Here is a 24,339-nt window from a genome sequence, read left to right as displayed (position 1 = left end):
GTCTGTCTTTTTTCTCTGGGGTTATGTCAGCTTTTCATATCTCTCAGGGTCTCACATGTATGTTCAGTATTGGTACATTTAAAACTACACAGTCATCCCTCAACCTCAAAGAAAATACAGTATTAATTGGTTTTCTTATGCTTTTCCCATTTGCTTACAACTTAGCTATTTAAATTCCACCAGGTAAAAGTCACATGAGCTCTAGAAAATCATTGTCATATTTATAACAGTTATAGCTATTTCTCATATTGCAAATCTTGTAGCCTGCATTGGTGCATTATTGCAGAAGCTGTGATTGTTTACTAGTCTGTCCCTCCTGGACCTACAAGGCTACAGTGTACAGATATCACAGCTGGATAAATCAAATAAACACAGTCTATAAAACATATAAAACTGTTGGTTGATTCAGTGGCTTTCATGTGCAAAATGGAGAAAACACCAACAAGATGGGACAGGATGCCCGCCTGAGTTGAACTTCATGAGTAAATGCTCTGACCCCAAAGTTAAGGGAGAACAGAGCATCTGGCACTGGATGAAACAAGGGAAGAGTAAGACATCAGTATCTACAGTGCTGCTGGTATCTGTAAGGACACCAGAAGGTAGTATGGTTCTGCAATTAGTTGGATTATTTATTCCTTTATCCATTTTTACCTGCTGAAGTTGAGTTGGACTCATACACACACCACATTTTCTCTCCAAGCTTTCAGACTCCGATTGTTCTAGAGGAGCTGCACAGAGGTTTTTTTTCTTCTAAGGTAGCATAAAATGAATATGATCGTAGCAAAGGAAAATCCATTCCTCGCTGTGATGGAAAGGCACACACACTGCACTTTCCTCTTTTTTTTTATGTGCACACAGAAGTAGTTCAAGTTTTGCAGCCTTGGTTATGTGCTCTGTATGTGTGTTTATATAAGTCTCTATGTATTAATATATACACAGTATATATGTGTATACACATGCACACACATCCTTGATGTCAGATCCTGTGCATGAAATCATCTGCGTGCACTTGCCCTCCATGGAAGAGGAGAATGAAGAAAAGGATGAATTGCAGAAAGAATCAATTTAGGAAAAATGTGAGCAACGTTCCACAGATAAAAGTACAAGAAAAAAGAGATGGAATCTGCCAGAGTGAAACTGCTTAAGCTCACAGTGTCTCAGTAACAGAGTTTCTGAGGAGCTAAGAAAGAAATATCACTGGGAATTCCAGATGAGGTGGCTGCTGGGGCTTGGCTTATGCTGCCTGTCTCATGATGAGGCCACCCTGACCTTTCTCTGAAATACATTTTGTTTGTATTAATTCAGCCTCTTTGTGGCTTTTGCTGATCTAATGCACAGCTTTAGGGTCAGGCTTCACCATACCCACTCGCTGGCTTACATGAGTGCCAGAGGGCTCTGCAAGAGCCTCAGCATCTGCAGCAATGAGAATGGAAACATCTGCAAAAACAAGCTGATATGTATCATATCCATAGGAATTATATTTACCCTGCAATAACATTTGTATAGTGTATACATCGTATATCTCCAGTATAGTTTTCCTCTCTGAAATCATGCTGTAGCAAACCACAAAATGAGTGATTTCTGTTTCAGCAGCAGTGCTAAAGAATACAGTCCTAAAGTTTAGGGTTAGGGTTACTTGAGTTGCCTGTAGGATTTTGAGTAGGGATAAGGTATGGACTGACTATGGACTCAAGATAAAAATGTTGAGGGAAAGCAACACGTGCCCTGAAAGCTGGGGATCCCCATGGAGCTAAGAGTTGCAGCTAAAATGGGAAGAAGGAAGACAAATTTCTGAATGCTTATATCACTGAGCAGCACAACAAGTAGCCACGTATGGGGGAAAAGTCACATGTACAGATTCCATGAAAGAAAAGGCTTCATATGGAATATCTCAGGCAATAAAAAATGGGTGTAATATCACCATAAGGTCAAGTGTCTAGGTTTTTATAAGAAAAGGATGTTCTCTCCTTTGAGTATGATGAAAAGTACAAAGAAGAGAGACATGGTTGGAAAAGACTCCTTCAACCACAAGCTACACAAAAAAACAATGTGACTCTACCCTACCAAATACAAATATGAACTGGTATGACTATGTGCCAATAGAATACTCACTTCATTTCCCAACCAAGAAAGGGAACTCTTCAAATACAGTGAATTTCTTCATACATGATATGCACTGCCAGATCCTAAGGCAAGGGTGAATAGAAGAGTTTAGGAAGAGATTTGCAGATGAGACATAGCACCTCTGCTGGTCCAGCTTAACGCAGACTAAACCAGATGATGGATTTTAATGAAGCAAGATCAGTTGTATGTTATACCATGGCGATTTAGAAGTTCAGACTAGTCTTTGCACAAAGAAAAATGTTACAGGACAGGAAGTGTCTGTGGGTGTGGTGTGGGCTCTGTTTTTCTAAAAATAACTGAACACTGCATGGCTTGAATTAGAAGAGATCTTAAAAACCACCTCACTCCAACGCTCTTCCATGGGTTGGAACAACTTCCACAACAGGTTACTCAAAGCCCCATCTAATCTGGCCAGCATGATTCAGCTGTGCCAGTGGGCATTGCTGTCCATTGAATTAGCCCATCCACACTGAGATCTTGAGCAATGCTCTGTTCTAATGCACCACAATCAGATATCTTTATTCATATCACACACTTCAAATGTTTGCATATCTTGATTAAATACTTGCACTCCATATGTGTCTCATATTGCGCCTAGCATGATGCTCCTTTCACAGAATCACAGAATGGCCAGGGTTGGAAGGGACCTCAAGGATCATAAATCTCCAACTTCCCTGCCACCAACCTCTCCATTTAATGCTAGACCAGGCTGCCTAGGGCCCCGTTCCTTCCTAATCTGTTAATTGTGCAAATGTAGCTCAGTGCTGCAGCACTTTGTTTCAACAGATTATGTCATATATTCCTGAGACAAGGTTAGGAAAGGATGCAACAATCTCCACTCCTCCAAATATGCAGAGGGAAGATAAAACCAATCAGGACATTTCCAAAGGCAGAGGGAGATACAGGAGCAAGGGCATGCAGAACTGCTCCACTGTTTGGCCAATGACCAACTGGTTTCAGTGAGGACAGAGAAGATATATAGGGTTATATTAAAGGTCAAAACGAATAGGACTGAAGGGTAAACAAAGGAACTACAAAGCCAATTGAAGTTGAAGTAAATAGTAAACAGAAGGCTCAGAACACAAGCTGAAGGAACAATAGCTGCTTGAAAAAGACAGAATCACAGAATCACAGAATTGCCAGGGTTGGAAGGGACCTCAAGGATCATGAATCTCCAACCCCCCTGCCACATGCAGGGCCACCACCATTCCACCTAATGCTAGACCAGACTGCCCAGGGCCCCATCCAATCTGGCTTTGAACACCTCCAGGGACGGGGCATCCACAACCTCCCTGGGCAGCTGTTCCAGTACCTCACCACTCTCTCCGTAAAGAATTTCCCCCTGACATCCAACCTATATCTCCCTTCCCTCAGCTTAAAACCATTTCCCCTTGTCCTGCTGTCACTCACCCTTTCAAAGAGTTGATTCCCCTCCTCTTTGTAGGCTCCCTTTAGGTACTGAAAGGCTGCAATGACGTCACCCCGCAGCCTTCTTTTCTCCAGGCTGAACAAGCCCAGCTCCCTCAGCCTGTCCTCATAGGGGAGGTGCTCCAGTCCCCTGATCATCTTCGTGGCCCTTCTCTGGACCCTCTCCAACAGCTCCCTGTCTTTCTTGTACTGGGGGCTCCAGACCTGGATGCAGTATTCCAGATGGGGCCTCACAAGAGCAGAGTAGAGGGGAACAATCACCTCTCTGTCCCTGCTGGCCACCCCTCTTCTGATGGAGCCCAGGATCCCATTTGCCTTCCGAGCCGCAAGGGCACACTGCTGGCTCATGTTAAGTTTTTCGTCTACCAAGACCCCCAGGTCCTTCTCCACAGGGCTGCTCTCAAGGACCTCTCCTTCCAGTCTGTAGGGATGCTTGGGATTCCTCCGGCCCAAGTGCAAAACTCTGCACTTTGCCATGTTGAACCTCATCAGGTTCACCCGGGCCCACCTTTCTAGCCTCTCGAGGTCCCTCTGAATGGCATCCCGTCCTTCAACTGTGTCAACCACACCACTCAGCTTGGTGTCGTCAGCAAACTTGCTGAGGGTGCACTCAATTCCGTCATCAATGTCATTGATAAAGATGTTAAAGAGCAAAAAGACATCTTGATTGAAAATGTGAAATAATAATGTAGAGCAGGGAATTGAAATGGCACCTCTGACAAAAAATTTGGGCATGAGGACTGAGTGGCTCTCTTCATAGTCAGGTAAAGCATTGCTGATATTTCATTAGAGCAGAAAAAGTTTGTCCAATGTTATTTTGATATCTTGTGGGATCTTCCATCTTGGTTCATGATTTCTTTGGTATGGTCCCTTTCCAGTGTTCTAGGTTTTACCTTTGAGACAAACAATGAAACAGACCAAAACTGAATACAGAAAACCTTTGGATCATACAGGTATTTGGGAGGGTCTATTTAATTGGTCTTTCATATTTTTCTCCTATCTGCATACGGGAGTTTGGAGAACTACTAAATGGAAGAAAAAGTATATTGCAGAGAAAACTGTCAAGAGTTGGACCTTACTAAACCACAAGCCATAAAGGAAGTTGAACACGTGAGCTGGCTGCTTGAAGGAGGATTTGGAACAGAGTGGGGCAAGGAGTACATAATCAATAAGATGAGGTTGAAAGACATGGGTTTATTTCTTCTGAAGAAGAGAAAGAAAAGGCTGCTGAAAAGCATTATAGAATCACTTGAAAGTCAGCAGTAAAGATGACAGAGCAAAAATCTTCTTCGTCCTGTTCAAGCAGAATCCCCTAGAGCAGATGTTAAAGACCATGTCAAGTTGGATTTTGGCTGTCTTCAAGGATGGATACTCTATCTCTACAATATTTGTGAACAGCCTGTTCTTGTGTCGTCCTTGCTTATGAGAGAGGTCTACTCTCTCATAATTAAAAAATAATAATAATAATAAAGTGTTTTCTTGTGTTCCATATGCTCCCCATTCCTAGACTCCTAGATAGCACTTAAGAGCTGAACGAAGAGGCAGGCATAAGTGTCATTCCTGTCTTCTCTAAGAAGTACTTGAAGAGAGTTTATAAACAAGAGGAAGGTTTTTCATATGGTCTGATAGTGATAAGGGAGAATGGTTGTAAACTAAAAGAATTGAGATTTAGCTTAAATATCAGGAGGAATTTTTTTTACACAGAGAGAGGTGAGACACAGGAGAAGCTGCAGATGCCCCATCCCTGGAGGCATTCAAGACTAGGCTGGATGGGGCCCTCAACAGCCTGATGTAGTAGATGGCAACCACTCAATGGTAGGGAAGTTGGAATTGAGTGGGTTTTAAGGTTCCTTCCAACCCAAGCCATTCTATGATTCTAAGTCTTCCCTGGGCACTGCCTGGTCACAAGTCCTGCAAGTGGAGTGATGGTTTCAGAGAAGTGCAAGAAACAGTTTAATTTTTGCTAAAACACTGACAGAAGACAAAAGATTAGGTTCATTCTGGCATGGTTTGTTTTTCCTTGACTCTTTGATGAACAGAAGAGCATGGGAGGAGAGAAGCAGTATGAGGAGATGTAAGGAAGCAGAGGTGACTAGTGTTCTGACAGGTGAAAAGGGAGAGACCAGTTAAGGGGAGGAGTCAGAGCAAGGAATATTTGTCATTTACCTCTGTCTTTGTCCCTGCAGTACTTTCTCCTGCCCACCCAGCCAGTCACCAATTCCAAGCTCTTTATCTCTCCTCCAAGGACAACATTTCTGCTCTACCTTGCTCACCCAGGCTTGCAGGGTCAGATCGTGCAAGGTCTCTGCTGTAGCCATGGGACCACCAGAAAATTTTTTCCCATCTAGGCATGCCTATATCAGCAGTCTGTCTGCCTTTGCTGGAACCAGAATAGAAACGGTGCTTTTCCTCCTGGTATGGCTTTGTGGTAAGTTTCCTATTTTGCTCCTGGAGAATGGAGTTTCAGATATGGTCTGATAAATGGTGCTCATGATGGATTGACCCCTCTCATATCCTCATTGGTGTTTTTTAGTGTGGAGAAGACAAGGATCTGGTGAGAATTTATTGTCGCTTTTCAGTACTTAGAGGAGACTTATAAGATGGAGAGAGACTTTTCACAAGGACATGTAGTGGTAGGACAAAAGGTAGCTTTAAATTAAAATAGAGTAGGTTTATGTTTGATAAATGGAAGAAACTCTTCACTGTAAGGGTCATGAGGCACTGGAACAGGCTGCTTAGAGAATTTGAGGGTGCTCCATTCCTGGAGGTGTTCAAGGCCAGGCTGGATGAGGTTTTGAGCAATGTGGTGTTGTGGGAGGTGTCCTTGTCCAATGGCAGAGGGTTGGGATGAGAAGGTCTTTAAGGTCCTTTCCCAGCCAAGATGTTCTATAATAAATTAAATTTCTGGTGCAGAAAAAGGGTATGACCTTTCTGAGGCAAGAAAATACAGCATTAGACATCATCATTTGGCTTCCAAAGATCACCTGGAGATTTAGAGGCATTATGAATGCAAATATTCAGATAAAAACCCTTAGAATAAATCAATGCAAGCATAAGGACAGAGCTTCCTTTGGTAGATTTCTGTAATCCAGAATGTAATCCTGTTTTCTTTGCCTCTCTTCTACACTCATAGACTGGATTTGAGCCAGGACCAAAGAACAAATAAGCAGAGCGTGCCTCTCTGTCAATGTCAGTGCTTAGTGCAGCTGCATTTGTATCCTGTAAACCTGCACAGTCAAATCCTTAAACAAAAAGTAGTAAAATAATTGGATAAGGATTATCTGGAGACAGTGGCATTGTTGGTTTCTGTGGGGTTTTTTTGTTTGTTTGTTTGTTTTTTGACAAAACCTGGCACGAGTTAAGGCTGCTTCACAGACTAGGATGAAGAAAGGGTAGGGTGAGAATTGTAAACGACCAAGGAAAATAATTCGGCAATTTAAAGCTTGTAAGGAAACTATCTGTGCTTTCCAGTAGTGTAAAAGAGTGGGCCTGGCAATTTTTTATATAGCAGTCCTTGTCATAAATCCTAAGTATAAGTGTAAGTATATAATGCCATGTGAAGCAGCATCAAATACCAAAGATGCAGACACAATTTAAGCACAAAAAAATGTCTTCCTGAATAAGGGGGAACTTTGGCATTCTCTGCCAGGCTTGGGTTTCCATAGTAGTCTCGAGTTTTGTTACACTCACGAAGACTGTTTAGGGCAGTTCTGGCAAGTGTTTTTTGACAGATATCTTAAATATTTTTCATTTGATGTTGAAATCCTAACTTGTGCTCCAATAAGTGAACTAAAAGTTCCTTCCATAACTTGCACAGTGCAAGGACTGATGTAACTCAAAAGGAGCATTCATGGTCTTATGCATGGAGTTCCCTGCTGCACGGATGGTGGGCAGGGATGATGCCACAGTAGCTCAGGTTACAGCTCTGGGACACACTCTGACCTCCATCCCCTTAGGGACTATATCTAGAGATTTTTCTCTCATGGTAAATAATACAACCTATGGTTTCTGTGATGTGGAGCTGTCACATCAGATGGTGTGTTGGATCTCTTCCATAGCTGAAAAATTGTCTGAGAAGGACAAGTTACTAGGGACCCCATGATCAGGATGTTCCTAGGTGACAAGAAGAGCTTGCAACGTTTTGTAAATAAGCAGAGATTAATTAGACATCCTAGAAAAATCTCTGTAAGATATCTGCACCACAAATTAGCCAGCAAACATTTCTTTCCATGTTCCTGCTGGAAGCACCAATGGATAGCATGTCAGCAATCTTTCCCCAGCCAAATCTAAAATGGCATTATTCCTACAAGAGCAAAATTTACATTCTCCACTATCAACCAAAAGCTGTTTTGTGTTCATTTTCTACCTTGACTTTTTTTTCTGATTCAGGTGTTGCCCACTCAGCTCCCATCAGACTCGTAGATGGCCCCAACCACTGTGCAGGGCGTCTTGAGGTGCTTTGGAAACAACAGTGGGGAACAGTGTGTGATGATAGATGGGACCTATCTGATGCCATGGTCGTATGCAGGCAGCTGGACTGTGGGAAACCACTGTCTGCTCCTGGCTCGGCTCATTTTGGTCAAGGAACTGGTCCTATCTGGCTGGATGACATGCAATGCAATGGTACAGAAGTTGACCTTTCTGCATGCAGGACCAGATCTTGGGGGGAGCATAACTGCAATCATGGAGAAGATGCAAGTGTTGTGTGCTCAGGTAACTTGTCTTTCCACCATTCCCTGCAGAGTGCTATGTAGAAAGAGGCTTTTAAGCATGTTTGCAAAATTTTATTTTTCAGTGCCACCCTTAGGATTCAGATCATACATAGATGTCTGTTTTAGAACTGACCCAAACCATGCCAAAAACAGTGTTATACATCTCAGTTCTTTTGGCAGTTAAACTGAGTGATGGTGGTGCTGCTGTTCTGTTCCTGCTGTGCTCTGCTCTGCTTCTTATTCCTTAACCATAGAGTAAATGAGGAAGGAAACTGAAATGAACTTCATCTGGATGCACAAGTTTTCCATGCATGTATTTTATGGCTAAAATAAGTCATGAGAATTGAGCATTTGTGTCCTCTTTCCATTTGTATTTTGGGACAGTACTACCAGTGAAAACATTTATTCTCCAAAATGGCACTGAGATGAGAAATTCAGTTGTGGGCCATTTGTCTTTGTGATAGGTCTGACCTGCATGTGACATCAAGGTGTTGATGACACTGAGCAATAGAAACTGGATGGGGAAGGTTTGATGGCTAATATTGTGGTTAATTGGGAAATAAAACATAATTAAGTGGCACACAGTTTGCAGGAGTTTGACAGGTGATTTGAAAGTGGACAGGCTGCCCATTGCCCTCTTTCATGACACTGTTCCAAGGACTCTGCTCCATTCAGTGAACAGTGAAACAGGTTTCCAAATTCACATTTCCTGATTGGTCTAAAATGGGATTCAACTCCATATTAAGAATTAGACACACCTGTGGAATTGCCAGTGCTGCTGATGACCAGTGTGGGCAATTTAATCAAACCAAATGAGACACCATCAACTACCTACAGAGCACCAGTGTAGATGACCCACTGTTTCACAGCTGCTAAAATGGCATCATGGCTGAAACACACCACTTACCACCTCACTGTGCTCACATTCACTGTTTGGTCTTCACAAATGTTCAGCATTGATGAGTGTCAATGGGTGCCATTTTTTTTCCGCATGGAAGAATTCAAATGCTCCCCTTTGCTTCATACTCACTTCAATGACTGATGTCATTTTGTCAGACTGACCCTCTGCACTCATAAAGCAACAAAATATAATGCAATACTGGTGGGAAGGTTCAACTTCTGCTTCCGTACTACCAACACTGGCCTCTGACCATAGAATCATAGAATTGCTCATGTTGGAAAAGAACTTCAAGATTGTCATGTCCAACCACAAAACGATGCTGTAAGTCAACATAATAAAACAGGAGAGTTACTTTCAGAGCAAGCATCATAAAATATCAGCACACATCTCTCAAGGAGAAACCAAGAAGTGTGTAAGACATATGGGTGTCTTGATCTGCTGTCAATAGCCACGGTTGGTGTAACATTACAGTGTGGATTTTGCTCCTGCTTTATAAAGAATTCCAAATCCAATCTATCTGATTGGGAATTCTGAAGCCACAGATAAAAATTCAGAGTGTGTTCCTCATCATGATTTCTAGTTCTGGACAATGATAGTGGAGAAATTTCTTTCCTTCATTCCCTACATGCTCTTTCCTTGTGCAAATCCTGATTCTGCTTTTTGGTGGTGGTAGTTGATTGATTTTTTTCTTATTGTTTGTTACTTTTTAATGCAGGAAATAATGAAGCTATTCAACTGCGATTAGTGAATGGTAGAAATCACTGCTCTGGGAGAGTGGAGGTGCTTTATGGCCAGAAATGGGGAACGATCTGTGATGACAATTGGGATCTAATTGATGCTGAAGTTGTGTGCCGTCAGCTGGGCTGTGGGACAGCCCTATCTGCTGCTTCCTCAGCTTATTTTGGAAGAGGATCTGACCCCATTTGGCTTGATGATGTTAACTGTAAAGGAACTGAAGCTGCCCTGTCTGAATGCACTGCGAAACCTTGGGGAAAACATGACTGTGGGCATGGAGAAGATGCTGGTGTTGTATGTTCAGGTAAATCACGTCCTGCATGACATAAGTGAGTTTTGTGGGATCTGGAGCTGTGCTGGAGATGCTGTAGGGAGCACTGTTCCCTTTGGAGCAAAGAAAACTCCAATGCTCAAGAGAACTAAAACGTAAAATGTGGTCTGCACTAAAATGACCTTCCACTGCATTAGCCACTGGAATTATTTATACACTCCCACAATGTAGCACATGGACTGTGATGTTTTAGTAGAGAATATTCTTTCACCACCTTCAGCAGTCCCATCATCTCACTGTTCTATCAGTGGATTTAGTTCCTCCTTCAGTACCCCCTAAACTGTTGCATTAGACAAGGTGCTACCATGGCACACATTGTCTCTACAAGTGCCTTAGTATCAAGTCCTCGAAGACAACCATAAACCCAAGGTCCCACCTTCATGATCACAGAGACACCCACTGCATCGCAGTTTTCCAGCTGTCTGGCCAAATGGAGGTAGCATATTCCATGAGGTGTTTATCATTAGAAACTTGCCAGTTTCTAATGGTCATGGTCAGTTATTACCAGTACAGGCCTGTAGTTCCCCAGATCCTCCTTACAACCATTCTTGTAGATGGGACTCATCTTGGCAAGCCTCCAAGACCTCTCTGACTGACCAGGAATACTTGGTAGGTAGTGGAAAGCAGCTTGGCTATCACCTCTGCCAGATCCTTCAGCACTCTTAGGAGGATCCCATCTTGCCCCATCGACTTGTGACAGTCCTGGTGGAGTAGTAGGTCACTAACTCTTCCCACTTGTGATTCCCAATATTCCATCTGTCTGGCCAAGCAGAGGCAGCATATTCCATAACTTGTTAGCAATTTGCAGGTGGGTCAGTGATTACCAATATGATGATTGCTTGGACATCACTGTAGGGAGAGAAGTGTATTGCCCACTGCCTTTCTGGGAACAAGGCACTAATTAGAGTATCAACTCCATAGCCACATACAGAGGCTTCCCTGCCTCTTGTTCACCAGTCTTTGCATATGTCCAAGATTGCCCCATCCTACCTGCACTGTCTGATACTTGTCCTTGTTATGCTTCACGCAGTTGGTGGTTGCTCTCTAATTTTACAGTACCTCTCTGTGGTTTCTGTGAGTCAACATCTCCTCTTAGTTTACTACTGCCTGCAAACTAGGTGTGCATTCGAGTCCTGCATCCTGATCATTAACAAAAGCATTTAAGAGAACTGACCCCACAGTGGAGCCTTCGGGAGCCTGAATAGTGATGCTGCTGAACATTTCATGCTGTGATGATGGAAGAAGTGTTTGTGCTGCTCCCATGTGCAGTATTTTTCCATGTCACAATGTCATAGAATGAAAAACACTATATTCATTGACAAATGGAGAAAAGACGAGCCAGATTCTGCATGAGATTCTTCCCTGGCCTTTATTTTTATTTATTTTTTTCTTCCTGTAGGTTTTACAAAACCAGCCCCACTCCGATTAGTGGATGGGTCAACCCACTGCTCTGGGAGAATCGAGGTGTTCTATGGCCAGCGCTGGGGAACTGTGTGTGACGACAGCTGGGACTTGGCCAACGCAGAAGTCGTGTGCAGGCAGCTGGGCTGTGGGAAGGCCTTGTCAGCTCCCCATGGGGCTCACTTTGGCCAAGGATCTGACCCAATCTGGCTTGATGATGTCAACTGCATAGGGACTGAAGCTGCCCTCTCTACGTGCAAAGCCAGTCCCTGGGGAAGCCATAACTGTGACCATGGAGAAGATGCTGGTGTGGTGTGTGCAGGTACCCCTAATGCAATGATCATCAAAGAATAAGCTATTTTGGGCCACCCTGGGGCCCAGGTCCTTTGGCACTAATAGGTGCTTGCAAAGAAAGCAGCACAGAGGGCTTCAAATTGATGTGGCTACATCTATAGACAATTACAACCTGTCTTTTCTTATGTAGGTCTTTTTAATGGGGTGCTTCCAGGGGGTAGTTTGCAACCACAGATAGTGGTACACAGTGGGAACACATCTCATTGTGAGGTGTGTTCTCATATCAGTTACTCTACAACCCAATAACAGGCTTTACCTTCTCACTGCATGTGAAGTTTGTGGAGTATTACTGCATAAATCAGCCACAGTACCAACTGACCAAGTTTTCAAGTTCCATCATTCTTCTTTCTCCGGTTTCTCTTCCTTCAAACATTCCCAAAAATGTTTCTGTTAAGGATGGCTGTAGGTCTTCCAGTCACTGCTCTGCCAGTCCTCAGCAGTTCCCGTCAGTGGCTGCTTAGTTTGAGAGGAGGAATTTATCGTTCAAACATCAGACACACAAAAAAAATCATGGAATCATAGAGTGGCTTGGGTTGGAAAGGACCCCCAAAATCATCTAGTTTCAACCGCCCTGTTGAGCAGGGTTGCCAAACAGGCTGCCCAGAGCCACATCCAGCCTTGTCTTAAATGCCTCCAGAGGTGGGGCATCCACCACCTCTCTGGCAGCAAGATGAAGATTTTAAAGTAAAAATGTGTGTTGACTTCACACCTGTGAAGGAAATTAAAACTTCTGGTCAAATTATTCTTTCTTGTGTCACAACTGTCCCAGGAGAGATGCTGCTGAGCATTTAAACGTCTATACTAGGCCACACTGATTCTGTCCTTGAATCTTACTGCTGTTCAAGGAATATTCCTCAACAGCCAATATTAATTGCAGACCTTCACCCAAGCAAGGACCCTGCTCCAAATACTTGATGCTCACCATCAGCGGAGCTTTACAACTTCAATGTATGTTATTGGCAGCCCTCAATCAACTTGTGTCATGCAGAATTGCTGATCCCAACAGCTAAGAGTCCTTACCACAGCCTTAATGGAGGCATGCTTGTGCTCCTGCAGCAATGTTATTTCACTGGTTCCTTCTATGCTCAGCTGACCATTCCACATGACTCCCTCTAGTCTGTTTTACCACAGTTAACAGACTGCAGGCATAACTGTCATCTTCTGAGAAAACAGAGGTTCAAACAGGTGGCTGATTTTCAGGTGAGACTAGCCAGCGAGAGAGGGAACCAGAGACCACTATTCTATGGAACAGAAGCTGCTGCAAAGATCTACTGGTCTGTTATGGAAAAAAATGAGCAATGTCCATGCCACTGCTATCTAGATGTGATCAGCATGGACCAAAATATGAAGGAAAACACAGAAAACTGATGTCTTCACTATATCTCAATTACAGGGTTTGCTGCGCTTCTACCACTCCGGCTGGTGAATGGTTTGAATTTCTGCGCTGGGAGAGTCGAAGTGTATCGTGGGCTGCAATGGGGGACCATCTGTGACGACAGCTGGGATTTAACAGATGCTCAAGTGGTCTGCAGGCAGCTGGGCTGTGGGGAAGCAATCTCAGCCCCTGGCTCTGCTCGCTATGGACAAGGAAATGGAAAAATTTGGTTGGATGATGTGAACTGTGTAGGATCTGAAACTGCCCTCGCTGATTGCCGAGCCAAGCCTTGGGGAGACCACAACTGTAACCATGGAGAGGATGCTGGTGTGGTGTGCTCAGGTACCACTAGTGAATGCCAATGTATGTGGGGTACAATGCAGCCAGTGTGTTTTTGGCAGGGTGCAGGCAGATCAGGAGTCTCCTCAGAATAAGGAGGATGAGTGCTCATCATGCAGTTGTAGGCTGAGATGAAAGGAGAGTGGTATGTTGATGGTAAGGCTGTATTCCACCTGGACACCGTGGCTCAAGATAATACCGAAGGGATGTGAGTCATGGAGAAGGTCTTTGTTATCCCCTTGTGTCCAGGACAGTTATGGAGCCATCCTCGAGGGAGCAGCTTGAGCTCTCACGGGGACTAAAATGCTGTGGATTTGGATATTGAATCCTGAAGGTTGGGTATGTCAAGGCTCGTGAGTTAGGACTCAACACTCCCAACACTCAGGTACCACACATTTCTGTGCCCTGTTGCCGAGGAAGAAATCTGCTATTTGCTATCAAACCCCTGCGAGGATTTTTTGGCTCCTCCACAGCGCTCTGAGACATGTAATGATCCCAAACATTTTGCAATTGTATTTGGTGCAGGTACTGCTGAATCAGCTGCCATCCGTGTCGTGAACGGTCCGAGTCATTGTGCTGGGAGAGTCGAGGTGTTTCATGACCATCAGTGGGGAACCGTGTGTGATGACGGCTGGGATAAAGCAGAAGCCAATGTTGTATGCAGGCAGCTGGGCTGTGGGGCAGCATTATCAGCCCCTGGCGCAGCTCGCTTTGGACAAGGGTCTGACCCCATCTGGCTGGATGATGTCAGTTGTGCAGGGACAGAGGCTGCCCTCTCGCAGTGCCAGTTGCAGGCCTGGGGATCCCATAACTGCAAACATGGAGAAGATGCTGGAGTGGTGTGCTCAGGTAACTCCTTCCTATGCCTCTGTATTACAGGGGAGGATTTCTTTTCTTTGAGGAGTATTGGTGTGCCAGCATAGCTGCAAACTCTGTCTTCATGATGATGCACCTCTGTCACCGTATGGGATATTTCTTTGAAATTTCTCATTTTCTTGAAAACATGTAACTGTTCTTGTACACAGGAGTTGTCCTTGTCTTAGAAAGAGAAGTCATGGAATGGAATGGAATGGAATGGAATGGAATGGAATGGAATGGAATGGAATGGAATGGAATGGAATGGAATGGAATGGAATGGAAGGGAAGGGAATGGAAGGGAATGGAATGCAATGGAACAGAACATTTGAGTAGGAAGGAGGTCGCATCTTGGTCTCCTCTTCTACAAACTATATACCCCAGTGTCCCCAGCCACTTCTTGCATGTCTTCCAGAATTTTTAAGAACTTCATTGCCCTGCCTTGCATGCATTCAGTACCCTAACCTTCTTTTTATATTGTAGAGCCCAGAAATGTACACCATATTTAAAGAGGCTGCACCAACACTAAATAGAGCAGGGATGGCACTTCTTTTGTTTGGCTGGCTATGCTCTGTGTATTCCACCCCAAAACATGGTTGCTAGGGCGCACTGCTGCCTTCCACTGAGCCTGCTTTCACAAGTGCCCCCAGGTCCCTTCCTGCTGGGCTGCTTTCCAGACACTCACTACACAGGCTGTGAATGAATGTGATACAGCACCCAGCATTTCCCCTTGTCCATGTTCTGTGTTGCTGACTGCCCAGTGCTCCAATGGATCTAGAACCCTCTGTAAGACCTTACATCCCTCTGGAGAGTAAATAGCACCTCTCACTTTAGTATCAGCAGCAAGCTTGCTGAGGTTACCTTTAATGACTACAATGAGGTCATTGGTAAAAATGCTGACTAGGACTGGCCTGTAGGATTGGGTGGCAGGGAACACTGGTGGTATCTTTCAGATGAAACATCAGTCACTACAACCCTTTGAACAACCCTCTACCACTGAGGCAGTTTATCACCCAGCATGGCAAAAACCTGTTTACCTCACAGCTGGACATTTAGTCCAGAAGGATGCTGCACGGGATGGCAGGGGAGGCCTTATTTAAATCCGGGAGGATTACATCTGCTGCATTCCCTTCATCCACCGAGCAGGTGACATAGAAGGACACCTAATTATTAAGGCAGGACCTTACCCTTCATGAACTCATATGGGCTTGCTCTGTAGCAGCTTTAAAATCCCTTTCAGTAGCACACAGGAATAGCTTTTCCATATGTTTTCCAGGGGCTGAGGTTAGACTGACAGGTCTGTTGTTTCCCAGGTCATCTCTCATCCCCTTCTCCCCTTGATGATGGATGTAACTCTGCCTAGTTTCCAGTCATCAGGGACCTCCCAAGACTCCCAGCTCTGATTCATTATCCTAACTCATACTGTATTTTCTCTTACTTACATTCAGCAGAATATGGTGCACAGTCTGTTGTGTTCATAGTTTTGAACTGGCAAAGACATCCCAACATCAGGCAACAGAATAATTGCATCCCGGACGGCACTAGACCGTTGCAGGCATTATGCATTTGATCTCACTTTTTAGTCAGGCCAGCGGCGTCTCCGTAACACGTATCCCTGCCCTCTGTTTTCTTCAGATATACCAAGAGAAGCTCCACTGCGGTTAACAAATGGGCCAAACCGCTGCAGTGGGAGAGTTGAAGTTTTTTACGGCCATCAGTGGGGAACCGTGTGTGATGACAGCTGGGACATCAGTGATGCTGAAGTTGTTTGCCGGCAGCTGGGCTGTGGGAGGGCTCTATCCACGGCAACTTCGTCTTTTTTTGGAGAAGGGTCTGGCCCTATCTGGCTGGATGATGTGAATTGCACAGGAGCTGAAACTGCCCTTTCCAAATGTGAGGCCAGACTGTGGGGAGCCCATAACTGTGGTCATAGAGAAGATGCTGGTGTTGTGTGCTTGGGTAAGTCTCATTTACACCATTTCCAGATCGAGGCTTAAGGTGTGTGGAGGGATGCCTGAAACGCCACAGGGTTCCCTCTTCCTGTCTTACGACTCTAAAACCAGAGTACTGAAGAAAGAAAGTGCTTCTGGTTGGATGTGCACAACTCCAGTGGTGTTCCCCCTTTTCTCCCTGCTCCCAAACTCACCATAGTATTGTGGTGCTGCAGTCCAGTGCTTGCTGTGCTGCAGAATTCAATTCTGGGACTCTTTCCCATGAATTCAAACTTGAGACTCCTTCCTGTGGGAGCTTCAGATAAATCTGATAGCATTGCAGGACTACTGTGAGTCGCCCTGTTATAGAGAACAGCACACAGCCACTTGGATTTCTCCCTTATATCATTCTCAAAATACCATGACATGCTCTGCGTCTGTTGTTTTTTTCTTCTTCAACACAAAATGTCTTGCGGAAACCTACTGATTCTACTTGCCCTTCCTCTGTCCTTGGTAAAATAATTTTCAGCAGATCTGTTCTCTTTTCCCAGAGTTTTTCCAATATCTTCTCTGAAACCTCTACAGTTCAGACAATTTCCTCAAAATTGTTGCACGGTGCTTCATTGCCACTAGAAGGAAACCCTGACTTAACTATTGATTTAGAATCTACAGTCTCCTGTTTGTCATGCACACTGATACTTATTCTTTGCATCTACCTCTTGATAAGAATGTTATATCCCTTCCTAGCCACTTCATATCTCCTTCTTGAGAAATGTTTTTGAGCCTCTCCTTATCTCCATCCTTCTTCCTGGTTTTCTCCTTGGCTGCTGGGCATATTTTTTCTAATCTTTAATCTTTAAAATGAGGCTTTAGCAGTGCTGATTCACTCTGAAGGTTTGCTTTGGATATCTTGTAGACAGCACTCCCTTTTATACTAAGCTATTTTTTTCTTGGATTAACATGACACTTAAGAGTTTCACTCTCAATCCTTTATATAGCTTTGTGAAGAACTGCCAATTAGTAAACGCTTCTTCGTCCTATGGTCCATCATTTTATCCCCCCCAAATGGTACACTTTTGAACTGTTCTCACTGGAGATATCCTGTTTCTCTACAATTACTTATCCACATCTGGAGAATACCCTGTGGATTTGCTGTCCAAGCACTCATACCTTTCTGAATTCATCACTGTCCTTTTGCAGCCAGTGAAGACTTAGCGCAGCGCGTAGCAGGATTTTCCCCATCCTGATGACATGACCCAAAGCAGATTAAAGGATGTGCAACCCAATAATGCTTCTTTCCTTCCTATGACTACAAAGGGAAATGACTGTCCTCTGTGGAGTTGTAAAAGGGTGGGTTCATTCCCTTGCCAACACAACTTGTTTTGTGTCACCTAAGATGTCCTGTGGTGTCCCATCCTATTTCTAATTGCAGATACCGAAGAATGCCCCCTTCCCAAGGTCCTAAGTCAAGTCTCCAGACTCACTGGATGTCTGGATGCCTGGAATTCACTGGACATGTCAAATACTACTAAGTATAAATGCTCAGGAAAGTAAATAAGCCACTGAAAGATGAAGTCTGGCTGAGGTCAATCATACCCCAGTTTTCTCACCATCTTCCTGGCTAGTGTCTTTTCCCTTGGGCAGTGGAGTTTCCTGCATTTGCTGCCTGGGCACTGCTGTTTTCCTGGTAAAAGGCAGAGAGAAGAAGGCTTCAATCACCTCATATTTGGGAGTGAGAAGCAACAGGACATTTATTTTCCTTAGTTTGGGCCAGCACTACTTCTTGACTTTTGGGTCACGTGTGAGGAAATCCAATAGCATTGAACCTTCTTCTCGATGCTTGTCCCTGGACGTCATACTAAACCAACTAGGGTACACAATGTTTCCTGGTGTGCCTGGAAGGAATGTCTTTGCCAAAATAACTTTCCTTGTTTTTCCTTTGTGTTTCAGGTGTTCCAGAACCAGCCCCAGTCCGGCTGGTCAACGGTTCAAATTTCTGCTCTGGGAGAGTTGAGGTGTTTCATGAGCAGCAATGGGGAACCGTCTGTGATGACAGCTGGGATTTAAGAGATGCTGAAGTGGTCTGCAGGCAGCTGGGCTGTGGGGCAGCCATCTCAGCCCCTGACTATGCTCGGTTTGGACAAGGAACTGGAAAAATTTGGTTGGATGATGTGAACTGTGCAGGATCTGAAACTGCCCTTGCTGAGTGCCGAGTCAGGCCTTGGGGAAATCACAACTGTCACCATGGGGAGGATGCTGGTGTGGTGTGCTCAGGTACTGTTAATTCACGTAATCACAGACCTGCAGAGGTTGGAAGATCCACTTGTTAAAGGAATTTTCCCTCAGTAGATTGCACAGGAAAGCATCCAGGAAGGTTTTGAATATGTCCAGAGACTTCACAACCTTTCTAGGCAGCTTATTTCAGGGCTTTGTCATGCTCATAGTAAAGGAGTTCTATCTCATGTTCAGATGGAACTGCCTGAGTTCCAGTTTGTGCCCACTGCCCCTTTTCCTGTTGCTGGGCATGACCTAAAAGAGCCTAGTCCCAACAACTGGAACCTGCTCATTAGATATTTACAAGTGTTGATAAGATCACTCCTCAGCCTTCTCTTCTTCAAGCTGAACAATTCCAACTCCCTCAGCCTGTTTCCTTAGGAGAAGTACTCCAGACCTATGAGCATCTTCATGTCATCCAGGAAATGCTCCAAAACCTCCACACCCTTCCTATGCTGGGGGTAGCAGGCCTGGACACAGTACTATAGATGCGGCCTCAGGAGAGCAGAGCAGAGAGGGTCAATCCCCTCTTTCTCTCCACTACTACCCCTCTCTAGAACCACCCCAGAGGACTGTCGACTTCCAGACTGTGAGCGCTCAATGTTGATTCCACTTACGATTTTCACCCACTAGAACTCCCAAGTCCCTCTCTAGAGTCCTGCTCTCAATGAGTTTTTCTCCCAGTCTGTATGCTTATCTGGGATTGCCCTAACCCAAGTACAACGTCCCGTGTTTGGCTTTGATTAACATCATTTGGTTCTTGTAGCTTGTCCATTTCCCTGGGATTTCTTGTGTCGTTGTGTTTTGTGGATTTGTGCTTGTGTTTCTGTGATTGCTTTCTTGTTGTTGTTGTTTTGTTTGTTTGTTTGTATGTTTGTTTGTTTTGCCAGGTATTACAGAACCAGCTCCCATCCGGCTCGTGAACGGTCCAAGTCATTGTGCTGGGAGAGTCGAGGTGTTTCATGACCATCAGTGGGGAACCGTGTGTGATGATGGCTGGGATAAAGCAGAAGCCAATGTTGTGTGCAGGCAGCTGGGCTGTGAGGCAGCATTATCAGCCCCTGGCGCAGCTCACTTCGGACAAGGGTCTGACCCCATCTGGCTGGATGATGTCAGTTGTGCAGGGACCGAGGCTGCCCTCTCGCAGTGCCAGTTGCAGGCCTGGGGATCCCATAACTGCAAACATGGAGAAGATGCTGGAGTGGTGTGCTCAGGTAACTCCTGCGTATATCTCGGTCTCAAAAGTGTTGAGAAACATGGAAAAATGATTTTCAGACTCAGTAGGAGGTCCTGTCTGAGCTCAGGCTGCTCCTAATGTCTACTATCAGTCACTGTGGTCTATAAAGTCATTCTTGTGCAACCTACATGGTCCACGGTCACCAACAGCATCTCGGTTACCATGATCAGATCTGCATCTGATAACTGTATCAAGCTTAGTCTCTCATATCTCAGCTTCTGAAGGCTCCTGGACTTTTACGAGGGTTGGAAATGGTCCAAAAACATCTCATCCCTGATGAGGTTATGGGAGCCTACCACCTGAACCTGGATTATATAGTACAGGATAAAGTGCTATATACAACATACAGTAATACATACTGGCCTCCCCAACAGAAAGCAGACACCTACATCAGATTTCCACACTTCTGACATGAGAGCTGAAGAATGGCAAAGATTCCCCAAGGCAACTCAGATGGGAAACAACAACTAACTGGAGGTTGCCAAATATATGCATTTGCATAGGTTACATCTGTATTATCCATAGACAACATTAAATTTTTATTCCCAAGCTTGGCAGGGCAGATTGCTCTTCATACAGAGCAAGAATGGTGTTCTGTGTCACAAAGTGGTTCAGTAAACTCTTGGAAACATGTCTGCTAGGAAGGGATGAATCAGTATTCCTCCACACTGTGCTGTAAGTCAAGAAGGAATTAATCTTTCTACAAATCTTTATACGGGCTCCCTTAGGTACAGCAAATCCAGGCTTTTGTCTAGGATCACATGACCACACCTGAAACTGCTGATTAAGTAAAGAAACTCCTGATCGTAGTTTGGCTACTAAGCTTGTACTCAAAGATGGGGACATCATTGAAATGTACAAACTAAAGATGTATTTAATCATTATGACTAGCGCAGTCAGCAGAAAGGAAAATTAGCCCCATCTTCATAATAAACCAACACCTCATCTGTGTGTGTGAGATTGGTTCATTGCACACCACGTAACAAACACATCTTGCAGACAACGAATCGGAAACCTTAAGTCCTAAGTGAGGTATTTCAGCAATGCAGAGCATGATGGAGAGTATGAGGTTGACTATGGGAGAAGCCCTGACCAACCAGGATGTTTTCTTCATCCACTGAGCACCTTGATTGGTACAGAGACACTGCTACGTGTCTACTCTCAGCAGGTTTAGGGTCAGGTGCAGCAGGGTATTTATGTGTGCATCTCTCGTTTTATCTTGCTTTCTGTGCAGGCTCTGCAGAAGCAGCTCCTCTCCGGCTGGTGAACGGCCCTAGTCGTTGTGCTGGGAGAGTTGAGGTGCTTCACGGCCAGCAGTGGGGAACAGTGTGCGATGACAGCTGGGACCTGAGCGATGCTGCAGTTGTGTGCCAGCAGCTGGGCTGCGGGACAGCCATGTCAGCCCCAGGATCCGCTTATTTTGGGCAAGGCTTTGGCCGTATCTGGCTGGATGATGTGAAATGCTCCAGCAGGGAATCAGCGCTCTCCGAATGTGCTGCAAGGCCCTGGGGAGTCCATAACTGCAACCATGGAGAAGATGCAGGCGTCGTGTGCTCTGGTAAGCTTCATGCATGCCCCAGCCTGCAAGGCATTTGTAGCAACTAAGCTTCTAATCTGGGTTTTGGGGCTGGTGGCTCTTCGTCCTTTCACAGTCATGGAATCATAGAATCGTTTGAGTTGGAATGGATACTTAATGTTCACCTAGTCCAACGCCCCTGCAACAAACAGGGACATCTACAGGTAGATGAGGTTGCTCAGATTATGGTCCAACCCTCAAGCGTCTCCAAGGATGGGGCATCCACCACCTCTCTGAGGTGTCTGTGACAGTGCTTCTCTGCCTTCATCATAAAAAGCTGTTTTCTAAAATCCAATCTAAATTTCCCCTGCTGTAGTTTGTTCATTCACATCTCTTTCTCAGAGATGTGCCATGGGACGATGATGGAGACGTGAAGTTGGAGTTTCGTGTTTTGAGGGATGATTCCCATCTCTCCATGTGGCTACTTATTTTTCCTTTTTGTGCTTTTGAACTATCAGTAGAATATTACATGCTCATATTGCCCAAAGAATCTGTGAATGTCCTATCCCTGGAAATGTTGAAGGCCAGGTTGGATGGTGCACAGGGTGGTCTGATCTCACGGGTAGCTAACATTCCCATGGAAGCGGACTGGAACTTCATGGGTCCCTTCTAGCACAAGCCATTCTACGATTCTATGATTCTATGATTTTATGATTCTTTGATTCTGATTATACGATTCCACAACCCTGTTTTTCTATGATTGATTCCACCATCTTTGTAATCCCTTCCAACTCATGTCGTCCTATGATTCTATGATCCTTCAGGTGCCTTCCAAGCCGAGCTATTCTGGGATTCTAGGATTTGATGATTCTAAGATTTGATGAATCATCAAATCACTCTATAGCATGATCATATGCTTACTATTAACTTTAAGTAGCCTTGCAGAGTAAAGCAAGCTAATTTTACAAGTCTGGATTGCATGCATTTCTTTCCAGGTGGGATCTAAACACTGCAGATGTTCCAGAGCGGAGAAGAGAGATGACAGTGCTGGCAAACACGTGTATGACAATTTTTCAACCCAAACAGAAGATATCTTTGAAGGACAGAGTGCACGCAGTACACAAGCCAATCACGACACTCAGATCTATCTCACTGAATTGTAAGGACCAAGCTGATGTGCCCAAATCAGGAGCATGATGTTCCCTTCAGCTAATGAAGAGATATGGGCTTTTGAACAGATGTCCTATGAGCGTTTTACTGTCCTTCTTTTCATCCAGATCCTTCCCCAGATTCATAGCCCACCTTTACGCACACTCTAGTACTTTTATATCCTTGTATCGTAGAGCCCAAACTCTATTCAAGGTGAGGCTACACCTCCAAGATTGGGGCATTCACAACTTCTCTGGACAGTTTCATCACCCTCTGAGTATATAATTTCCTCCTTTTATTTGACCAATATCTCCCTTATTTTACTTAAAATTCATTCCCCTCTGCCCTAGACAAAAAGACCTCCAAGTCCCTTCCAGTCTTAAACCTCTTGTAACTCTGTAATCTCAAACACTGCAGCAAAAAGCGTGTTGGTTGCTTATGGAGTCTCCTTTTTCTTCTGTAAATAAGCCTTGAGGAGGCAGAGCATTTGTCCAGCCCTGTGTTTTTCTTCCTATTTTTCTGCAAGATGTTCACAACAAGGTTGCATTACTTTCCGTCGGCACCAGCTCAGGCCATGAATTCCTCTTCCTCCATTCTGCTTCCTTATACTCACTGCAGTTTTTGTGGACCCTCTCCACCATACTCCATGCACACTTTGTTTTTCTGCTCTTGAATTCATGAACATACTTCCTGAATTTCTCTTCCTCATCCTTGCTAGAAAAAGCATTAGGGTAACAGACCTGTATGGGTCCTACGATGAAAAAGCAGGAGAACAAAGCAGCTACAGCCGTCCAAGGCAGGGGGGCTGTATTTCCAAGTCCAGTTTCTGACTGCTTTCCCTGCAGGAAATGAATGAGGAAAACAGTCCTTGTGTTTGCTTTCAAACAAAGAGTCATTGTTTGCACAGCTCTGATGAAGCTGCTCAGGTTGCCATCAGCTGTCCTTGCAAATCTCCATCTATCACTGCCTCAGTATGAGCATTTTAGCATTTTATATATATATATTTATAAACAGCTACTTACACTCCTATTTCGGGGGGGTGGGGAGATCACTTGAATATTTTCCTTTTTCCTTCTCTATTTCCTTAAAATTTAGGTGTCAATTTAGCTCTTGCTAGGAGAATTTCTCCCACAGTTCTCTACTGATGGGGCACAAACACACTTTCAATGGAAACCTTCCCCATGGCTATCAGACAATGCAAAGGGAGGGGAAAGAGATGGAGCCTGGCTGCCTTGGCCTCTTCTTTGGCACCTTTGCTGCTGGAGGGGATTGAAATGCATTTCCTGTATATTTGGGATGATTTATTCTGATGCCAGGGACAGAAAGTCCATGCACATCAGGGAGAGGTGGGTGAAAAATTCAACAAAATAAAGGGTAAGAAAACTTTATATATATATATATATTTATATATATATATATATATATATTTCCATAAAAATCCAAGCAAAATTAAGTATTATTGCTCACAGCTGCTCAGCATGCAGGGGAGCACTCCTTCCATGAATCCATTGCACACTCAGTGCTTGCAGCATGCAGCCAGAAACCCCAGGGTATTTTCCGTTGTGTGTAGGATAGGATGAAGCTATGCCAAAAAAAAAAAAAAAAAAAAGAAAAAGAAAAAGAAAAAAGAAAACAGTTTCCATTCTTGGACCAATCACTGCAGAGACTGCTGTAGTC

The 24,339-nt window shown here is 44.4% G+C and overlaps 1 protein-coding gene across 1 annotated transcript; it reads left to right on the top strand.

The window, feature by feature from the left end:
- The first annotated feature begins 1,378 nt into the window (after positions 1-1,378).
- Positions 1,379-22,675, top strand: LOC116239065 (scavenger receptor cysteine-rich domain-containing protein DMBT1-like). Its single transcript, XM_090127523.1, has 11 exons — positions 1,379-1,457; positions 7,942-8,265; positions 9,881-10,204; positions 11,631-11,954; positions 13,380-13,703; positions 14,226-14,549; positions 16,191-16,514; positions 18,437-18,760; positions 19,651-19,974; positions 21,232-21,555; positions 22,509-22,675. The coding sequence occupies exons 1-11, from the start codon at positions 1,379-1,381 to the stop codon at positions 22,517-22,519; spliced, it is 3,006 nt and encodes a 1,001-aa protein (XP_089983649.1). The 3' UTR covers positions 22,520-22,675.
- Positions 22,676-24,339: the final 1,664 nt, after the last annotated feature.

The sequence above is a fragment of the Phasianus colchicus genome, chromosome 31 (assembly GCF_987193195.1).
Source record: "Phasianus colchicus chromosome 31, bPhaCol1.hap1.1, whole genome shotgun sequence".
In the NCBI taxonomy this organism is placed as follows: Eukaryota; Metazoa; Chordata; class Aves; order Galliformes; family Phasianidae; genus Phasianus; species Phasianus colchicus.
The sequence above is the reverse complement of the archived record's forward strand: the minus strand, read 5'-3'. Positions and strand labels throughout refer to the sequence as shown.